The following is a 19,950-nucleotide window of genomic DNA, read 5'->3' on the forward strand; positions in this document are numbered from 1 at the left end:
AGGCGACAATGGGCGCTCGAGATGGGTCTAGCAATAGCGAAATTAGAGAAGGAAAAGAGGTAAAAAATGATATAGGTTAAAAATGTGTGTTTTATTTGAGGGTAATAATCAGTTAACACAATAAGCTCCTACAAACGTTTTTTAAAAAGCTTGGGGGGTGGTAAATTAACTTTTAAACTTAGTAGCTTTTAAGTTGTTAGATGTTGTCAAATACTTCAAAAAAATAAGGTACATAGCTTATAAGCGGTCAAACCGATAAGCCAAACACCCAGTAAAACGATTTCGGCGCATGATACTCCCTGTCTTACAAAAGATTGGGGTGAGTTGTTTTTGCATGCATCTTTGCAATAAGGGTAAGTATAAAAACTGAGCTCATGTCGATCACTTAAAAAGATATGAGAAAACCGACATTATATGCTGTGAAAATTAAATTTGAAGCTGTCTGGTGGGAGAGTTGCAATGCTGAACTGCACAGGCTACATACATTCTAAGATATAAACATTACTGCTTTCATGGCAGACACCTACAGAGAGGGAGGAGACCCAAAAAAAAACTCATGAATAACCTTTACATTATCTGTTATTGATGAATCCTTATTGGTAACTCATAATACAGTCTGTTTTTCTTTTCTTCCATAGGAGAATGATAACACAAACTCGCGCACAGGCAGCTGAGTATTCTCTCTGCGGTTGTCTCTGGATGGTTCAATGGAGAAACTGCAGCCTCGGCTTAGTCGACTGGAACTTCCACCTCCATTTTCATCCCAGGTTTGCCTAGAACCTATAGAGGAAATGAAATGGAAGAAAAAATGAGAAAAATATGCAGAAGGAACGCGTACTGAAGAAACGAGTTATGACGCTAAACTTGTTAAGGATCCTCTTTATCTTTTTGGACTTATTCTCTTTCTTTTTCTGGATTGAAAATTTCCAACATCCCATCTTCTCACCTTATCTATGGACTCCTCAAGAAATTTGAATCTCATAAATTCGAAGTTTAATTTGAAATTACAGGCTAAGTTTCCAGATCTTTTCACTTCAAAGAACCAATGACTTTGTCTTTCTGGATTATTTCTAATGTTGCCATGGCCATCAGTCTACAGTTCTCTGGCAAGTATTGTTCATGAAAGAATGCAATTGGGTCCTTTATATGAACCTGATGTTAAAATAGAAGAACGGCAACAAGATGCTAGTCTTCTCTCCTTTACAGGCCTTAGAAAAGGGATGTTTCTGGACAAAAATGTAAATGAAAGATACCATGCCAAACTAGTTATGTTGTGACCAGAATGGATCTGCCAGGATATATTTTCAAATGCTGGTATCCTCTAAAGGCCACATCACTATTCCTGTAGAAATCCAGGCAGTAATAACTAATTAAGGCTCAATTTGTTACTAAGAAGGTATTTGTAAAATGTTATCTCATGGTTTCTCACAAATTCTCAACCAAAACCCTTACAGTATGACTTGTTAATATACCTTACTGCAGCCTGGTGGGACTTTAATTTTTATTCATTTATATAATAGTTTCAATGGCTCATGTAGCATAAAAAGAGGATAAACTCTCTCTCTCTCTCTACTATTGTAATAAATAAGATTTCACTAAAACACTTATCCAATAAGAAGTAAAAATTTGCTAAACAGAAAGGCACCAAATATATCATAAGAAGAGCAAAGCAAAATATATAACTAGTCTACACATAAAATCCAAATCAAAAATGAAAACTAGACAAAAAAGATCCAAACATTTGCTCAAATAATCAAAACTAACTATACAGAAGAGATACAATTATACTCTTTGATTTGGAAAAATGACTCTTCTAGAATGTTTGTCTTCTCAAAAATTTGTTTAGTCTCAGGAAAAAAATGAAATACAGTCTATCTTTATTCTTTTTTTGCTGCATAAGTGGATAAGATCAAAGCAGCGTGGATGATAGAAGAACCTTAATGAAGTCATTCAACAGTAGAGTTGAGTCCCTTGTATAACCAGCTTCCCGCAAAACTTGGATCAATACTTCCTACATATGGAAACAGGCAAAGAAATTTTCACTAATAAATACTAAACGGGAAAGATGTTAAGTTATATGAATGGATATGTGCTGAGGCCCTCACATGAAGTAGGGAAAAAAATGGTTAAGGATAATTGCCGAGGCCATCACATAAAGTAGGGGGGGGAGAAGAATCGTAGGTAGCCTTAAACAAAGGCACCATTGAGATCTGTACGTATCCAAAAATAAAATCATGGACTGTTGAGAACTTCTAAAATCCTGCACGTAGATGATCCTAGATCAAAAGAAATCCTTGTCAGGACTAATATTCCTAGCATCTAATAGCATGTTAAGAGCATTGGTCATAATCACCACTGCAGCTTTCTGCAATAAAACAGCTAGTTTATTAGCAATAAGGCTGTAGTGATAATTATTTTGTTGACTATCCCTGTGTATACAAGCGAAGGTAAGTGAAAAAGGTAATTGAATATCAAACTCTTTCAGTCTTTCTGCATGATGTCTTTCCCCCCTCTTCCCCCTTTATGATTCGTGCAATTTGTGATTTTTCTGTCTCTCTTTACCTTTTTTTAATATGGTGGTAGAGAAGGTTAAATAGATTATCCTTCAATTTGGGATTTTCTGTTTCTCTTTCCCTTTTTTCCATTCTTTATTTTTATTTTTTATATATTGCCAAGTCAAAAACTGATGCTTCTGTGGAAAGGTCATGAGCCACCAAGTTAGGAGTAATAACAAACCAATGGTGTTGAGAATGAGGATATCTTTTCTCCAGTCACAAGATGTCATCTGTTAACATTCTAATTTCTCTGTTGGCTAATATTGATTGATCTTTTAAGAGTACAGATAATAAAAATATATTAATTCCATGGTGATTTTAGTTAAGATGTTTGTTAGAATTATTAGTATAATTGTATATATTGTAATTATAGAATGTGTGTATTTTATTTATAAGTAGATTAAGCCCATAAGTTAAGTCCGTAGGTGTTTAAGGCTCATTATGCCTATTATAAATAACAAGTTAAGAGAGACTAATCTCTTAAGTTTTTCTTTTATAATTATTTTCTCACATGGTATCAAAGCCACCGGTGAGAAAACCCTAGCCGTCGTTGTGTATCTTTTTCCAGCAACCTTCAAACCCTAGCCGTCACCGTAACTGCCCAGGCCAGAATACCACTGTCCGACCACCACTTGCTAACAACCCCACCACCCTAGGTTCACTGCCATCAGATCGGCAGACCGCCGAAGACCCTGTAAAAGTAACTCTAAGGTTTACGTAAAGATAGAAACGATACTGGAGAGAAAAATACAAGAGAGAGACTGTAATATGAACTGCTAGATTCCAAAACTGAAAACAAGGAGTGCGTGAATTGCTTAAGTAGACAACTTAGCACATTCAAAGGAGGCACCGCCTCATTACAACCGATAACTAATTTAAACAACACATAACAATTGAAAACGTGAAATATAAAACAGAAACATCAAGCACACGTTATAACAGAACTTTAGATGCTTCCACACTCCCCTTCAAATCAGGCCCCATGAAGATTGAGCATTTATTCTTGAACAGTCTTGTATCACCACTTGAACCAGCATATACAGGAGACACCTTCAACCCAAGCTTTTGACACAAATATATGAACTGGTCTCTAGACAATCCTTTAGTGAGAACATCAGCTACTTGATCTGCTGTTGGAACATATCTAACTTCCACTTCACCATTTTCTATCTTCTCAAGAACAAAATGTACATCAATCTCGACATACTTGGTTCTAGAATGAAAAACTGGATTTTCAGCCATGCTCTTAGCAGCCAAATTGTCACTCCATACAATAGGAGTAGCAAGACATGGATAGCCTAATTCCAGAAACAGTGATTTCAGCCACATCAACTCAGTTATTCCTAAGGAAATCGCTCGGTACTCGGCCTCCCCAACGGATCTAGCAACAATCGATTGTTTCTTGGATCCCCATACAATAAGATTGCTTCCAAGATAAACACAAATTCCACTAGTAGATCGTCGAGTCACCTTGCAACCAGCATGGTTTGCATCTATATAAACTTGTAAAGACATATCATTCAACGAAGGAGAGAAGAACAACCCAAAGCCCATAGTCCCTTTAAGATACCGAAGTAATCTTTTACAAGCTAACCAATATTGAGCCTTAGGATTGGACAAAAATTGACTCAACTTATTAACTGTAAAAGCTATGTCAAGACGGGTATATATTAAGTATTGAAATGAGCCAATAAGGGTTCTGTATAAGGACGGATTAGAAAAGGACTCTCCATCAGTTAAAGAATTTCCAACAGCCATAGGAGTTACACAAGGCTTGCAATCTTGCATAGCAGCTTTTTTCAACAAATCACCAACATATTTTGTTTCAGTTAGATATATACCACTGTTGTCCCTGTATGCTTCAAACCCTAAAAAGTAATTCACCAAGCCAAGAGTCTTAAGAGCAAAATGTATGTCCAAGTCACAAACAAGATCTAAGGGTTGTGAAATCTGAGCCTGTGATGAGTATATCATCAACATATACCAAGATAAACAAAACATAATCAACTGTCTTTTTGATGAATAAAGAAGCATCCAAAACAACCCTAACAAATCCCCAACTCTATAATGTTGTTTTCAGTTTAAGATACCAAGCTCGAGGAGCTTCTTTAAGCCCATAAAACGACTTCTTCAATCAACACACATGACTAGGAAATTGAGAACTTATGAAACCTTCCAATTGAGCCATAAAAACAGTCTCAATCAAATCACCATTGAGAAAAGCATTATTAACATTAACTTGTTGGATTTCCCAACCAAAAGTGACTGTTAAAGAAAAAAGAACTCTAATGGTTGGAGCTTTAACAACCGGGCTAAACGTTTCAGCATAATCCACACCCAGAATTTGAAGAAATCCCTTGGCAACAAGCCTAACTTTGTACTTAAGTATAGATCCATCAGCGTTATACTTCACTTAGAAAACCCATTTACAACCAATTAAGTTCATATTAGGAGAAAATGGAACCAACTCCCTGGTATCATTTGTCTGCAGGGCAGTATACTTTTGTTCAATAGCCTTAACCCATCGTGAGTCTAAAAGAGCCTCATGAACGGAACTAGGTTCAATAGAACTCACTAAGGCATGTGGTGAATGGGAAACTAGTTGTTTGGATTTAGATCTTGTGATCATAGGATGAACAGAGGGTGCTGGAATAGGTTTAGGTTTTGGTAAGGAAACTAAAGGTGCTGGTAACTGGCTAACAGGCGATGAAAAATCTGGTGAGACACTAGTTGAGGAGTCCAAACTGTCACATGTATCATTGGAAATAGCACGAGACTGTGCTTGAACTGGTAACTGTGCTACTTGAGGACATCTTGAAGAATTAGAAACTAAAGAAAACAATTCTAAAAGGGCAGTAGAATACCTATTTAATTTTGAAGACTGTGGTATAGAAGGAGGAGTAGAAAATAGAGTATAATAAGGAAACCCATTAGGATTAAACTGAACATGCCTAGATACATACAATCTTCTTGTCGGCGCATGACAGTGTGTCTGCCGGTCACTTTTCTCCAACTTCTCCAGATCTGATCTTCGAAAAATCTGGTGAGACACTAGTTGAGGAGTCCAAACTGTCACATGTATCATTGGAAATAGCACGAGACTGTGCTTGAACTGGTAACTGTGCTACTTGAGGACATCTTGAAGAATTAGAAACTGAAGAAAACAATTCTAAAAGGGCAGTAGAATACCCATTTAATTTTGAAGACTGTGGTATAGAAGGAGGAGTAGAAAACAGAGTATGATAAGGAAACCCATTAGGATTAAACTGAACATGCCTAGATACATACAATCTTCCTGTCGGCGCATGACAGTGTGTCTGCCGGTCACTTTTCTCCAACTTCTCCAGATCTGATCTTCGACGATCCCTTAAGTTGTTTCCAGTGTCAAAGTCCTCGCCATGTCTGATCTTAGTGACGCGGTTTCTGCCAGTGCTACTCCCGCTCCAGCATCTGTTGCCCCTCCTGCCTCACAATCCTTTACTGTCTCCAATCTTGGGACAACCAATATTACCACTGTCTAGTTGATAGGGTTTGCCAATTATCTCCCATTGGCAGCCTCTATCAAAATGTGGTTCAAAGGGCAAGGCCAAGCGGATCATCTTACCACAAAGGCTGAAAGTGTGCCAAAAGCTAATCAGGCTAGATGGGAACAAGTTGATGCCCAGTTATGTAGCTTCCTATGGCAGTCTATTGATCCGTCCATCATGCAGCTCTTTCGCCCCTTTGAAACTTGTGTTAATGTGTGGAAGAAAGCTGAAGAGTGTTATACAAACGACATCCAACATTTGTACACTGTGGTCTTTAATATCAAGAATCTCAAGCAGGAGTCGTCCATGGAATCTTATCTAGGGCAGGTTTGGGCTCTCATGCAAGAATTTGATGCTCTTTTTCCTCTTACTACGACCCGCACCGAACAGATTGCTCAACGAGAGAAATTTTTTATGGTTATTACTCTCTTCGACCTAAAACCAGAGTTTGACGCCATCAGGCATCAAATCTTAACCAACTCTGCTAGTCCTACCATGAAGGACTCTTTTAAAAGGTTGTTAAATATGACAAGTGCGCATGTTATGTCCTCTTTTTCTCATGTTGTTCCTCCAGCCGAATCTTCAGCTCTTATGTCTCAGACTTCCATCTTAGGAAGAAATAGAGGATGCAATAATAGTCGCCCACGTCCACAGTGTACCTTTTGTAAGAAACTAGGTCATCTTGAGGACAAATGCTGGAAGAAACATGGTTGGCCAGCTACTCCACTTGCATCATCTACCAGAGCAGCTCATGTATTTCAGAGCGATCCCAGTCCTACTCAATCTCCACTAGGTTCGCAATTGGTACCTATGTCTGCAACTGAGTATAATGCCTTCCTGAAGTTCCAAGCCACCCAGCAATCTCCTCATGGTAATCTAGTTGCTTGTGTTGCTCAAGGCTCATCTATTGGTCCTTGGATTATAGATTCTGGCGCCACTAACCATATGTGTGGTAATGAACTTATTTTCTCCTCACTTACCTATTTTGATACCTTGCCTACTGTTACCCTGGCTAATGGTACCAAAATTGCAGTTAAAGGGATCAATCAATCACACCCACCTTGTCTTTCTCATTAAATTTTGTGTTATATGTTCTTGATAGTCCTTTTAATTTGATTTTAGTTAGTCAACTCACCAAAACCCTTAATTATTCTGTTATCTTTACTCCTACCTCTGTTTGCGTTCAAGACCAGGGTACGGCGCGGATGATTGGCATCAGTCATGAGTCATAGGGTCACTATCATCTTGTTGTGTGCCTAGTTCGCCAGTAGCTTGCACCAATGTCGCTTCCCCGGATCTTCTCCACTATCGTCTCGATTATCCCAACCTCTCCAAACTAAAGAAATTAATTCCTAGTTTATTGTCATTGTCTATGTTTAATTGTGAGTCGTGTTAGCATAGTAAACACGCTCATAATTCTTTTTCTCATCGGGTCAATAATAGGGCTAAGACTCCCTTTTCCCTTGTGCACTCTGATGTATGGGGGCCCAGTCGCGTCAATTTTACTCTTGGTTTTTCATATTTCATTACCTTCATTGATGATTTTTCTTGTTGCACCTGGTTGTTTCTTATGAAAAGTCGGTCCAAGTTGTTTTCTATCTTTCAGACATTTATTGCTGAAATAAAAACATTGTTTGGAGTTTCTATATGTTCCTTATATAGTGATAATGCCCCTGAGTATTTTTCTTCTTAATTTACTACTTTTATGACTACTAATGGCATATTGCATCGATCCTCTTGTCCTTACACACCACAAAAAAATGGTGTTGCTGAACGTAAAAATCGTCATCTTATTGAGACTGGAAGGACGCTCCTTTTACATGCCAATCTTCCCACCAAATTTTGGGGAGATGATGTTCTAACTGCATGTTATCTAATAAATCACATGCCATCTTTTGCGTTACAGGACCAAATTCCTCATTCCCTTTTGTTACACAGCTGCATTATTCTGTTCCTCTTTGTGTTTTAGATGTATCTGTTTTGTGCATTCTTTTTCACTTGGACAGGATAAGTTTGCTGCAAAATCTCTCAAGTGTATCTTCCTCGACTATTCCCAGTTGTAGAAAGGTTATAAGTGTTACTCTCCTGAGCTAAACCGCTATCTTATGTCTGCTAATGTCACATTCTTTGAACAGTAGTCTTTCTTTTCGATTGCTCAACCTGATTCACAGAGTCTTCACCAGGCTTTTCCTGTTCCTTTTTCTTTTCTTCCACTTTCCTCATCAAGTTCGTCTGTCTCCTTTTCTGTGGCGTCTACCCTACCATTTTCTAGTCCACCTTCCACGACTCCTCTACTTCTTACATATCATTGTCATCCTCATCCTGCTACCGACGCCAGAATTCCTCCAGCCCAGGACTCTCCTGACTCGCTCTCTCCGTCTGTGGTCCCTCCTGCCCCGAATCCTGAGCCCGACAATCTCCCTATTGCTCTTCGCAAAGGTACACGGTCTACTTGTAACCCCCATCTTATTTATAATATTTTATGCTATAACCGTTTGTCTTCTTCTTATAGTGCATTTGTTTCGAGTCTTTCCTCTGTTTATATTCCTAAAACCACAGGTGAAGCTTTGTCCCATTCTAGTTGGCGTCAGACTATGTTAGATGAGATTGACACCTTACATTCGAATGGTACTTGGGATTTGGTGCCTTTACCACCAGGAAAGACCCCCGTTGGTTGTCAGTGGGTATTCACTCCCAAAGTGGATCCTGAAGAACAGGTGGAACGTCTTAAGGCCCACTTGGTTGCTAAAGGCTTTACACAGATCTATAGGCTGGATTACAGTGATACCTTCCCTCATGTTGCGAAAATTGCCTCTAGTAGGCAAGTTGAACTATCTCACAGTCACTCGTCCCGACATTGTTTTTGTTGTGAGTGTAATTAGTCAATTAGTCAATTCCTCAATTCTCCATGTGATTCTCACTAGGATGCTGTTATCTGGATTCTGAGATATATCAAAAGAGCATCAGGTAAAGAGGGCTACTCTATGAGTATAAGGGACACACAGATATTTGTCGCTATACACATGCAGATTGGGCAAGATCTCCTTCTGATCGTCGGTCAACCTCTAGTTATTGTGTTCTTGTGGGAGGAAATCTTGTTTCTTGGAAAAGTAAGAAATAGAATGTAGTAGCTAGATCTAGTGCAAAGATAGAGTATCGAGCTATGGCTAATGCAACTTGTGAGCTCATATGGCTTAAAAAACTCTTGCAGGAACTCAAGTTTTGTGAAGTGTCCCCTATGAAGCTTGTATGTGATAATCAGGTTGTCTTACACATTGTTTCCAATCCAATGTTCCATGAGCAGACTAAGCGTATTGAAATCAACTGTTACTTTATTAGAGAAAAGTTGGTTGAAGATGTTATTGTTACAGAGTTTGTTAACTCCAATGATCAACTTCCAGTTGTCTTCACCAAGTCTCGAGTGGAATATATTTGTAACAAGCTTGGTGCATATAATATCTATTCTCCAGCTTGAGGGGGAGTGTTAGAATTATTAATATAATTGTATATATTGTAATTATTATATGTGTTTGTTTTATTTGTAATTAGATTAAACCCATAGGTTAAGCCCGTAGGTGTTTAAGGCCCATTATGCCTATTATAAATAACAAGCTAAAAGAGGTTAATCTCTTAGGTTTTTCTCTCATAATTATTTTCTCACAATGTTTAAATACAACAACCTGTTTGATTTGTGGCTGAGTGGAGCATCTTCCTCTTGATTCAATCTGAGATCTTGGGTTTGAGAAATTTTCCATGACAATCTTTGAATTTGATCTAGATATATGTAAGTAAAGCCACTGAACTTTCTCTAGTACAAAAGTTGGATCATCTTGTCCTTGTGATATATCCAGACATTCTTGTGATTACCGGATCATTATGAGATAATTGTAAATATATACAGTTTTTACACCATCTTTACAAATAAGGATTTGGTAAAATTCATTACTTTGTTCATATTAGAGTTGCTATCTAAGATAGGTACTAGCTAACAGAAAGAAAGTATGTACTCTGTTCTTAGGAGAAATTGGCTTGCTGGGATTTCAAACCAATATATACTCCTATTGACTATTAGTTCTTTGAGGGTTGGGATTTCAACAAATAGATACTCCTATTAGTTCTCATACTTCTCTCACCATCTTTACAAATAAGGACTTAGCATATTTAATTGCCAGGACATTTTTGTGAAGAAAGCTAGTAACTGAAATTGAAATTGGAGACAAAAATGAACTGCAGGAATATTAATGGACATGTATGACTGAAAAGTGAACTGAAATGCAAAAGAGCATAAATGTGGTAATACCTCTCTTTGCCCATCTGATATGAATGAGCCTGTCAAATCCCGCAGAACTTCTAATATGTCATTGAAAGTTACTTTCCCATTACCGTCTGAGTCATATACTTTGAAGATGACTGAGACACAAAGTTAAATAACATCACTAAAACGATAACCAAGCAGTAGATATAATTTATTGCAGAAAGCATAGTCCCTATAAGAACATAAAATCAACAATAAAGAAAAGGCCTTGATAGTCAAGTACACCCTGATTGAATTGGATTCAGATATTAAATCCCTGCCCTAACATTATTATGGCCATCAGGTTGAATCTTTTGGGACAGACAGATGATGCACCTTACTCAACCAAAACCTCCTCCCTTATTTCATGTAATACTGAAACTTCTACTTTATTCTAACCAGAAGGAAAAGATTCCCCACCAATTTCAGTCAAAAACTATAGAAAAGCATCATATCAAGTTCCCGGCAAGGATTCCAGAATCTCATCACCCAAAACTGAAGCTACCATTTAGTAACTGAGGGTATGTGTATATGTCCTCTTAAGATATCATACAAGATCACATTGGCATCATCATCATCATCTCTCTCTCTCTCCCCAAGGTTCATGATGTTTTTCCAAGTTTAGCTATGTGAGATGGCACATGCATTTCCATTATTTTTCCCTGTGGATTAAGCTCTCTATGATATCTCTTCAATTGCCAACCTGATGAAATTGTACATAGATCTCCATGTTCTTTCCTACTTGGACTCTGACTAGCAGGGCAGCATATGTAGTGCCCTTGATGCAGTATATCATTGACCGAAAAAATTCTTCACCGGAGTGTTCCATATAGCTTTCTTTATCACAAAGATGCTCAAGTATATTAACTTCTCAACTGATGGAATTTCCTGCCTGATCCTCCATTTTCCACTGAAAAACCTCTGAGGCTGCAGTCCATCTATGATGGCTCACAGCACCTCCACAGCACAGCGATGAGAATTCTCCACCGTGTGCTCTCATATTTATGCTATTTTTGCCATGTTGAACTACATTTTACAAATGCACTACAGAAGCTAATTCATGGCCTTCAACTACGAACACTTCAATAGCCTATAGCTACCAGCTACAGGTTCCTCAAGGCTAATCTCCACCATTTTTGAGGGTCCTCGGCCTTGACTAATTAAGAGATAGAGAGTCTGAGGCACTGTTTAGTTACCGAAAATGATGCGGACACTAATTAAGACCCGGCTCAAGCCAAGGTCGATCCAATCACACCGGAACAGTAGCACCAGAATAGTATTTTAATACTTCGTATGTTTTAGGATTCTACTTCATGTTTCTACTTGATTTAGGATTCTATTTCATGTTTGATTAGGATTTATTTCTATTAGGATTCTAGTTGGATTTTGTTTACAAATATTAGATGGATTTGGATTAGTCAAGCACTATAAATATGTCGAGGACCTAGAGTTTGTAATCAAGTTTTCTTAATACAATTGCAGCAACCTATTTGGGTTTTTTTAGCAAAACAGTCTTTTTTTGCGTCTTCTTGAAAGTCAAGCTTCGGCCATTGAAGTTTGTTCTTTCAAGGGTTTATTTAGTGTGTTTTTTTTACACACGTACTACACGCTACGTCAGGTGGTATCAGAACGGTTAATCAACCAATCAGATGGCCAATCTTAAAGGTAACGATAGCAACCAGCCTCATGACGATGATTAGGGGTTGTTTGCGGTTTGGAGAGCAATCAAAGAACAGCGGAAAGTAACTCGTACCAACCAGCAGCGATTGGAGAAAATCAACAACCAATTGGGCACCTTACTGCGAGTTGATGATGACAGGAACCTGAATAATGGGGTGAATCAAGCCGAAGAGATAAGACCACCCATTAACCATGCCCTTGTTAATCCTAGAAGACCAATGATTGAAGATAGCGATGAAGAGGATGATTTTGGTCGAGCAATAGCTAACCCTGGTGGTAAAGGGGTTAGGATGAATGCGCATCAGCACAACCATTGGGGTAACGATGAGTATAAACTAAAAGTTAATATTCCTACCTTTAGTGGAGATCTTGATATTGAGGGGTTCATGGATTGGATCACTGAAGTTGACCGTTTTTTCGAATACATGGAGATCCCAGATGAACGACAAGTAAAGTTAGTGGCTTGCAAATTGAAGGGCGGTGCATTTGTTTGGTGGGAGTGATTGAGAGAGACAAGATTGAGGGAAGGCCGATAGCTAATTCAGACATGGAGACGAATGAAGCAACTGTTAAGAGGTAGGTTTTTACCCCCGGACTATGAACAATATATGTTTGAAGCTTATCAAAGATGTGCACAAGGAATGAAGAGTGTGAATGAATATATCTCTAAGTTTCTGCAATTGGCAGAGAGAAACCAATTGTCAAAAAGTGACAATCAACAAGCAGCTCGTTACTTGAATGGATTGAAGCCTGCAATTAGTAATAAAATTGGAGTTCAGATAGTTCTGAGTGTGCAAGAAGCAAGGAACTTAGCTTTAAAGACTAAGTTAACGTTGAGTGAGAAAGCTCGTAATGACAACTATCGTCGGTATACTAGGAATGAAAATAAACAAGCAGCTTTTGATAAAGACAAGTTGGTTTAGGGAGCGCAACCCTCCAATCTACCTCCTACAGTCAACCCTAATAAGGCTACAACGGGGGAAAACATTTGAGGTACTACTTCTAATCTTCCAAAATCCCCTAATCCTTATGCAAAGCCTATTCTTTTAAAATGATTCAAGTGCAATGAGGCTGGGCATCGATCTAGTGATTGCCCAAGGAGGAAAACAATTAACATTGTAGAAAGGGAAGAGGAAGATGTTGCTGAAGAGGAAGTATATTGCGGGCCTGATGAGGAGGATGACGAAGAAGATTATGGACATGGAGAATATACCTGTGTAGTGAAGAAGTTAATGCTATCTCAAAAGAATGAAGATACTACTCAACGGCATAAGCTTTTTTGCACGAGGTGTACGATGAAAGGAAAAATCTTTGAGTTGATTATTGATAGTGGAAGTCAGGAGAACATCATAGGAAGAGACGTGGTGGCAAAGATGCAGTTAATTCCTGAAAAACATCCAACCCTTACATGATTGGATGGATCAAAGAAGTTGGTGGCATACATGTGGATGAACGCTGCAGGGTGCATTTCTCTATTGGTAAGTACTTCGACGAAGTCTATTGTGATATTGTTGATATGGATGCTTGCCATATTTTATTTGGGAGGCCTTGGCAATTTGATGTGGATGCTAAGCACTCGGGTCGGAAGAACACATATTAGCTTGAGAAAGAAAGTGTGTGTTATACTTTGTTATCCATAGTGGAAAAGAATCAAACCAAAGCTTCTAAAGTGGAGGGGCGGAATTTTCTTACCATTACACATAAGCACACTGAGTTTGTGAGGGAGTGTAAGGATACTCAAGAGGTTCACTTATTGGTTGTCAAGGGAGAGAGCGTGCATGAGCCACTGAAGGTGAATTAAATTCCAGTGGAGGTGCAAGGATTGTTGGAGGAATTTCACGATGTGGTTCCCGAGGAGTTGCCTAATGAGCTACCTCCTATGAGGGATATTTAACATCACATTGACTTGATTCCTGGTGCTAGTTTGCCTAACCTACCACACTATAGGATGAGCCCTAGGGAGAATGAGATTTTGCGTGAGCAGGTAGAGGAATTGTTGAGAAAAGGGCACATTCAGACTAGCATGAGTCCATGTGCAGTGCCAGCATTATTGACACCAAAGAAAGATGGGAGTTGGAGGATGTGTGTTGACAATAGAGTCATCAACAAGATTACTATTGGGTACAAGTTTCCAATTCCTAGGCTCGACGACATGATCAATTTGATGGGCTGTGATTTTTACCAAAATTGAAGAAGTGGTTATCATCAAATAAGAATTCGACCTGGAGATGAGTGGAAGATAGCTTTCAAGACGAGAGATAGGTTGTTTGAGTGATTAGTCATGCCCTTTGGACTAACCAATGCACCAAGCACTTTCATGAGACTAATGAATCAAGTATTACGCTCTTTCATTGGTAAATTTGTTGTGGTGTATTTTGATGATATTTTGATATATAGTAAGTCTATTGATGAGCATGTGGGGCATATTCGAGATGTATTGAGTGTGTTGAGGGAAAACAAACTTTATGCTAATTTGAAGAAGTGTACTTTTATGAGTGAGAGCTTGTTGTTCTTATGCTTTGTTATAAGCAAAGAGGGTAAAAAGGTAGATGAGGAAAATGTGCGAGCTATTAGAGAGTGGCCAACTCTTAAAAATGTCAATGATGTGTGGAGTTTCCATGGGTTAGCAACTTTCTATAAGCGGTTTATCAAACACTTTAGTAGTATTGTGGCTCCAATTACTGAGTGTTTAAAGAAAGGAAAGTTCCATTGGGATGAAGAACAAGAGCAAAGTTTCGCCTTGATAAAAGAGAAGTTATGTATCGCTCCTGTCTTAGCTTTGACAAGTTGTTTGAAGTTGAGTGTGATGTGAGTGGAGTGGGTATAGGTGCTATGTTGTCCCAAGAGAAGAGACCAATTGCATTTTTCAGTGAGAAGTTGTGCGAAGCCAGAAGAAAGTGTTCTACTTATGATAAGGAGTTTTATGCAGTGGTGAGGGCTCTTAAGACATGGGAACATTACTTGATTGCCAAAGAATTTGTTCTTTACACAGATCACCAAGCTCTTAAGTACTTGAGTAGCCAAAGGCAATTGAGGAATGATATGCATGCTAGATGGTCTGCTTTTATTGATAAATTTCCATATAAAATTGTGCATAAGTCAACACAACATAATGGAGTGGCGGATGATTTGAGTAAGTGTGTGGATTTGATCAAGACCCTAAGTGTTGAGATTGTTGGGTTTGAGAGCTTGAAAGAATTATATGCGACAGATGATGATTTCAAACACGTGTGGAAATAGTGCATGTCTCAACAACCGTCAGGAGATTTCTATGTGCATGATGGGTTTCTCATGAAGGGAAATCAGTTACGCATCCCTTGCACATCCCTTCGTGAGAAAATTATTTGGGATTTGCATGGTGGTGGCTTAGCAGGGCATCTTAGCAAAGACAAGAATATTGCAGCTGTTATGGGAAGGTATTATTGACCAAGAGCAAGGAGAGATGTTTCTATTATTGTGACGAGGTGTTATATATGTCAAACAGCTAAGGGGCAATCTTCTAACACTGGTCTCTACATGCCATTGCCTGTTCCCAATGCTATTTGGGAAGATTTTTCTATGGACTTCGTGTTGAGTCTACCGCGAACCCAACAAGGCACGGATTTTGTTTTTGTAGTGGTTGACAGGTTTTCCAAGATGGTGCACTTTCTTCCATGCAAAAAGACGGCAGATGCAGTAGCTACAGCCAAATTGTTTTTCAAGGAGATTGTTAGACTACATGGAGTCCCTAAAACTATTACTTCGGATCATGATACAAGGTTCTTGAGTCACTTCTGGATTACGTTATGGAGAATGTTCGATTCATCTTTGGAATTTCAACAGCACAGCACATCCCCAGACTGATAGACAGACAGAGGTGGTGAATCATATCTTAGGAAATCTAATTCGTAATGTTTGCAAAGACAAGCCAAGACAATGGGACCTAGTCATAGATCAAGCGGAATTTTCCTACAACAACGCCGTGCATAGCTCAACAGGAAGATCACCATTCTCTATCGTATACATGAAAGTTCCTAATCATACATTGAATTTGGTAAAATTGCCAAAGGTACCAAGTTTCAGTGTTGCAGCTAGTGACTTAGCCGAGCACGTTCAAGCAGTTCAGGAAGATGTCAAGCAAAAGTTGCACAAGGCGAATAAGAAGTATAAGGCAGTAGCTGACAAGCATAAAAAGCACAAGATATTTGCAGTTGGAGATGAAGTCATGATATTCTTGAAAAATGAACAGATTCCAGTAGGGAAACAGAATAAGCTCAAGCCAAAGAAATATGTTCCTTACAAGATTACAAAGAAGATCAATGATAATGCTTATGTTATGAATTTGCCTAATCATGTGGGTATTTCCAAAACATTCAATATTGCTGATCATTCTTTGTATTTGCCAGAAGTTGAGTTATCATACCCAGATCATAATTCGAGGACAAATTTTTCTCAAGTGGAGGTGAATGATGCGGACACTGATCAAGACCCGACCCAAGCCAAGGCCGAGCCAATCACACTAGAATAGTATTTTAATACTTCATATGCATTAGGATTCTATTTCATGTTTCTACTTGATTTAGGATTTTATTTCATGTTTGACTAGGATTTATTTCTATTAGGATTCTAGTTGGATTTTGTTTACAAATATTAGATGGATTTGAATTAACCAAACACTAGAAATATGCCTAGGATCTAGAATTTGTAATCAAGTTTTCTCAATACAATTACAGCAACCTATTTAAGTTTTTTTAGCAAAACAATCTTGTTTTTGCGTCTTCTTGAAAACCAAGTTTCGGCCATTGAAGTTTTTTCTTTCAAGAGTTTATTTGGTGTATTTTTTTCACACACGCACTACACGCTGCGTCAAAAAACTGCCCTAGTTTTTCAGAAAATTACTCCACAAAAAACTTGAAAACTTGCTCAAATACAAAAATTTTCCAAATGGAAAATGGAAATGAATTTTCTAAGTTTTATTTGTTAATTTGGAGATTTGGAAAATGCGGTTTTCCAAAAATTTTCCACAAATCATCATCTCATTCTCTAACACAAGTTACATAAAGAAAGTAATTAAAACATCTCTCTTTTTAACAAACATATGTTCTAATTTTCTAGATTAAAAATTAGTTTATGTATTTCTATTATTTGAATGCATTCTCCAAATTTTTCATAGAAAATGAAAACTAAAGATTTTTGTAGAAATTTGGAGATAGAAAAGTGGAAATCATTTTCCTCAACTAAACAGCCCGAGAGATTCCATTCAAAACATGGCCTTCCTTGCACCATGCTTTCATGTCTTAGTGCATTTAATGCGTGCCAAACTTTGATGAAAGTTTTCCGCTACTATTTCAATGTCAACACTCACATTATGCTCCACGGATAGAACATATGAAGCATGGACATGGACATGGACATGGGACACGAAGGCACCAAACACAGGACATGGGGACACGACATCTTTCAACAAAGTCGGACACAACACTATCAAGATAAATTAATTAATAAAATAATATTTTATATTTTTAAAGCATAATAAAGTATCAAAAGATTCGAAACTATATTCCAAATTCACAAATATGCATTAAAAATTCATAAGCTAAAATTCCAAATGAATAACTCTAATCTAATTAACAATCAACTCAAAATCTAGTCGTCTTTATCCCTAACAATACAGTCGATGTTTTAAGAGATAAAAAATAGAAGCGCAAAGGGAATGAAAACTAAACAATCGTGCTATCAAAACATAGAAAAATAAAAAAGAATCATGCAATTACCAAGTCATGAAAATAAAGAGTAAAAAAGAAAACCCTTACTTTTTAGTCTTTGAAGTGTTTGCATAGGGGACACGCATGTCCTATTGTGTCCTCGTAGGGGGCATAAGTGTCCTACGCACGTCCCCTCCCATATCCTTTTAAAATTAAGAAAGTGTCAAACACACCTAATAGGCATGCCCAATGCATGTCAAAGGCATGCTGGGGTGTCAGACATGTCGGCAACACCAGTATGACAACCTCTAGGAAGTGTCTGCTTTACAGGGTAGAACAGTACTTATTAAGGATCTGTACCAACTCAAAGTCTAAAAGGTCATCCAAAGACATCCCTTATTCTATACTCAACAAAGAACTCTCAAAATTCTGGTAACTCTTTGAAAAATAACGGTATTCATTAAGCTCCCCTGACAGCTTAGTCTAGTCTTCCCTAGACTTTGACTAGTCTACTAAGCAAAACATTCTGGCAACTTCAATTCGAAGAAAGGTACTCATTGATCACTCTGCCATGAGAAAACCCTAAACACTCTACACTACCTTCATTAGCTCTGAAATTGTATAGATTTGTCATTTTAACAAGCATGCTGCATGACACAGCATTTTTGTGAAAGATTACAAACTGGGCCAATAAAACTTACGTTTGACTTTCTGAGGCATACTAGCTTTTGCGCTAAAAGCCGACAAGAATGCTACGAAGTCCTTGAAATTTAAACCATCCACCATCTTAAGCAGCCTCTGCAAAGAACAGAAAACCGAAGCAGAAAAATATCAAACATTTGGCATGCAACATCAGATATTAAATGAACGCAAACCAGCCTTGGCGATTCTAGACAATCCAATTAGCCTACCTGAGAAAGAGGGTTCATTGCAAACTCGGGTACAGATAGAAACTCATCGGCGGAGATAAAACCTTTGGCATTCCGATCAAGTTGGCAAAATCTTTGATACAAAGACACGATTTCTTGCTGGGAAACTACGTGAAAAAGGAAACAAGTCCACTTCAGAACGAAACAGAAAATGAACAAAACCAAAACAGAAATGTACGTATCCAAGGAAATCAAACTTACATAAATGGTCACAGTGATCTTGGACTTCTTCAATGTCATACTGAGTTAGCATTGACGAAGCATTACCCATTGAATTATCACTGTAAACCAGCAATTTTGACAAAAAAGCACGTAGACCCACTAATTAAATCCAAATTTGTTCGTGCAAACGCAAAATTCAAGTCGGAAAGAAAGGAAGAATTAAAAAAGAGGAGACCTGGCAATCTGAAGCGCAGAGAGTGAGAGGTGGATAAGATTGGTGATGAAGGAACGAATATAAAGCAATTATGTATGTATGTATGTATGCATGCATGCCTACATGCATGTTTGTTTGTTTGTTTGTGCTACCTCGTCGTCATCATCGAAGCTCCACGAAGCAAGCAATTGCTGGCTGTATGGTTCTGTCCAAGAAAGTGGACTCGGTTGACGAAGAAATTGATGTCTATCCTCGAAAACAATTTGTGATCATCTGCTTCGCATCCGCATTCTATGTAATGTTCCTCATCGCATCACACCAGACTTAAAATGCGGTTTAAAATCTCGATCTCGGGTATGAGACGCTGAGTGAGTTGGCTTTGCAATGTGATAAAAGATTGTAATAATCTCTCTTAACGAACCAAACCAAAAACAGCGATTATGATTGTGATGAAAATGAATGCGATTAATATTTAAGTTTTGCTATTTTTTAATGTTTAAAATATAAATAATAAAAAAAAACTAAAATAGCAAGATGATGTTAGTGTGATTTGAGCATGTATAAATTAGGAAAGGAGAGGGTGAGGGACGGGGTAGGATGATTGATCACTTTGAAATAGAGATGTCAAAAGGATCGGATGGCTCGCGACCACCTGGCCCAACTCAGGATGGGCCAAGCTATGTGGCTCGACCTATCATTGTTCAAACAAACAGCCCAGGCCTAAGCCCCATAGGGGGTGGAGCCAAAGAATTTGGGCCCACAGCCCGGTTCAGCCCGTGGCCCACTAGGCCAGGCCCGTTGGGACCTTATGAGCTGAGCCCATGAGGCTTTTATGGGCTTGGCTAAATAGGCCTATTAAGCCCGACCCTTTAGGGCCTTATGTTATTTTCAAGTTGAGAATCCCA

General features: G+C 38.3%; 1 protein-coding gene across 5 annotated transcripts; it reads right to left on the minus strand.

Annotated features, from left to right (window-relative positions):
* Nucleotides 1-396: 396 nt before the first annotated feature.
* On the minus strand, nucleotides 397-19,939 carry LOC127791043 (uncharacterized). 5 transcript variants are annotated; one of them, XR_008020849.1, is made up of 9 exons: nucleotides 19,198-19,939; nucleotides 18,871-18,950; nucleotides 18,652-18,776; nucleotides 18,442-18,538; nucleotides 10,383-10,492; nucleotides 3,067-3,247; nucleotides 2,106-2,260; nucleotides 1,937-2,011; nucleotides 724-780 (listed from the first exon to the last, which is right to left on the minus strand). XR_008020849.1 is itself a non-coding variant. In XM_052320773.1 (7 exons), exons 1-7 carry the CDS (start codon nucleotides 19,209-19,211, stop codon nucleotides 730-732), a joined length of 552 nt encoding a protein of 183 aa, XP_052176733.1. In that variant the 5' UTR covers nucleotides 19,212-19,913; the 3' UTR covers nucleotides 397-729. The 5 variants fall into 5 exon arrangements, 3 of the variants coding, with proteins under 3 accessions (XP_052176733.1, XP_052176734.1, XP_052176735.1); XR_008020848.1 differs by having other exon boundaries at nucleotides 717-780; nucleotides 2,106-3,247; XM_052320773.1 differs by lacking the exons at nucleotides 2,106-2,260; nucleotides 3,067-3,247 and having other exon boundaries at nucleotides 397-780; nucleotides 19,198-19,913.
* Between the last annotated feature and the right edge of the window lie 11 nt (nucleotides 19,940-19,950).

This window comes from Diospyros lotus, chromosome 14 (assembly GCF_014633365.1).
Source record: "Diospyros lotus cultivar Yz01 chromosome 14, ASM1463336v1, whole genome shotgun sequence".
NCBI classification, from domain to species: domain Eukaryota; kingdom Viridiplantae; phylum Streptophyta; class Magnoliopsida; order Ericales; family Ebenaceae; genus Diospyros; species Diospyros lotus.

What these genes read in the sequence shown, in the direction of transcription:
- LOC127791043 (XM_052320773.1), bottom strand. An exon ending in AGATCACTGTGACCATTTAT is followed by an intron (nt 18,777 to 18,870) that starts GTAAGTTTGATT and finishes TTTTTCACGTAG; the next exon opens with TTTCCCAGCAAGAAATCGTG. An exon ending in TATGCCTCAGAAAGTCAAAC is followed by an intron (nt 10,493 to 18,441) that starts GTAAGTTTTATT and finishes TTTGTGTCTCAG; the next exon opens with TCATCTTCAAAGTATATGAC.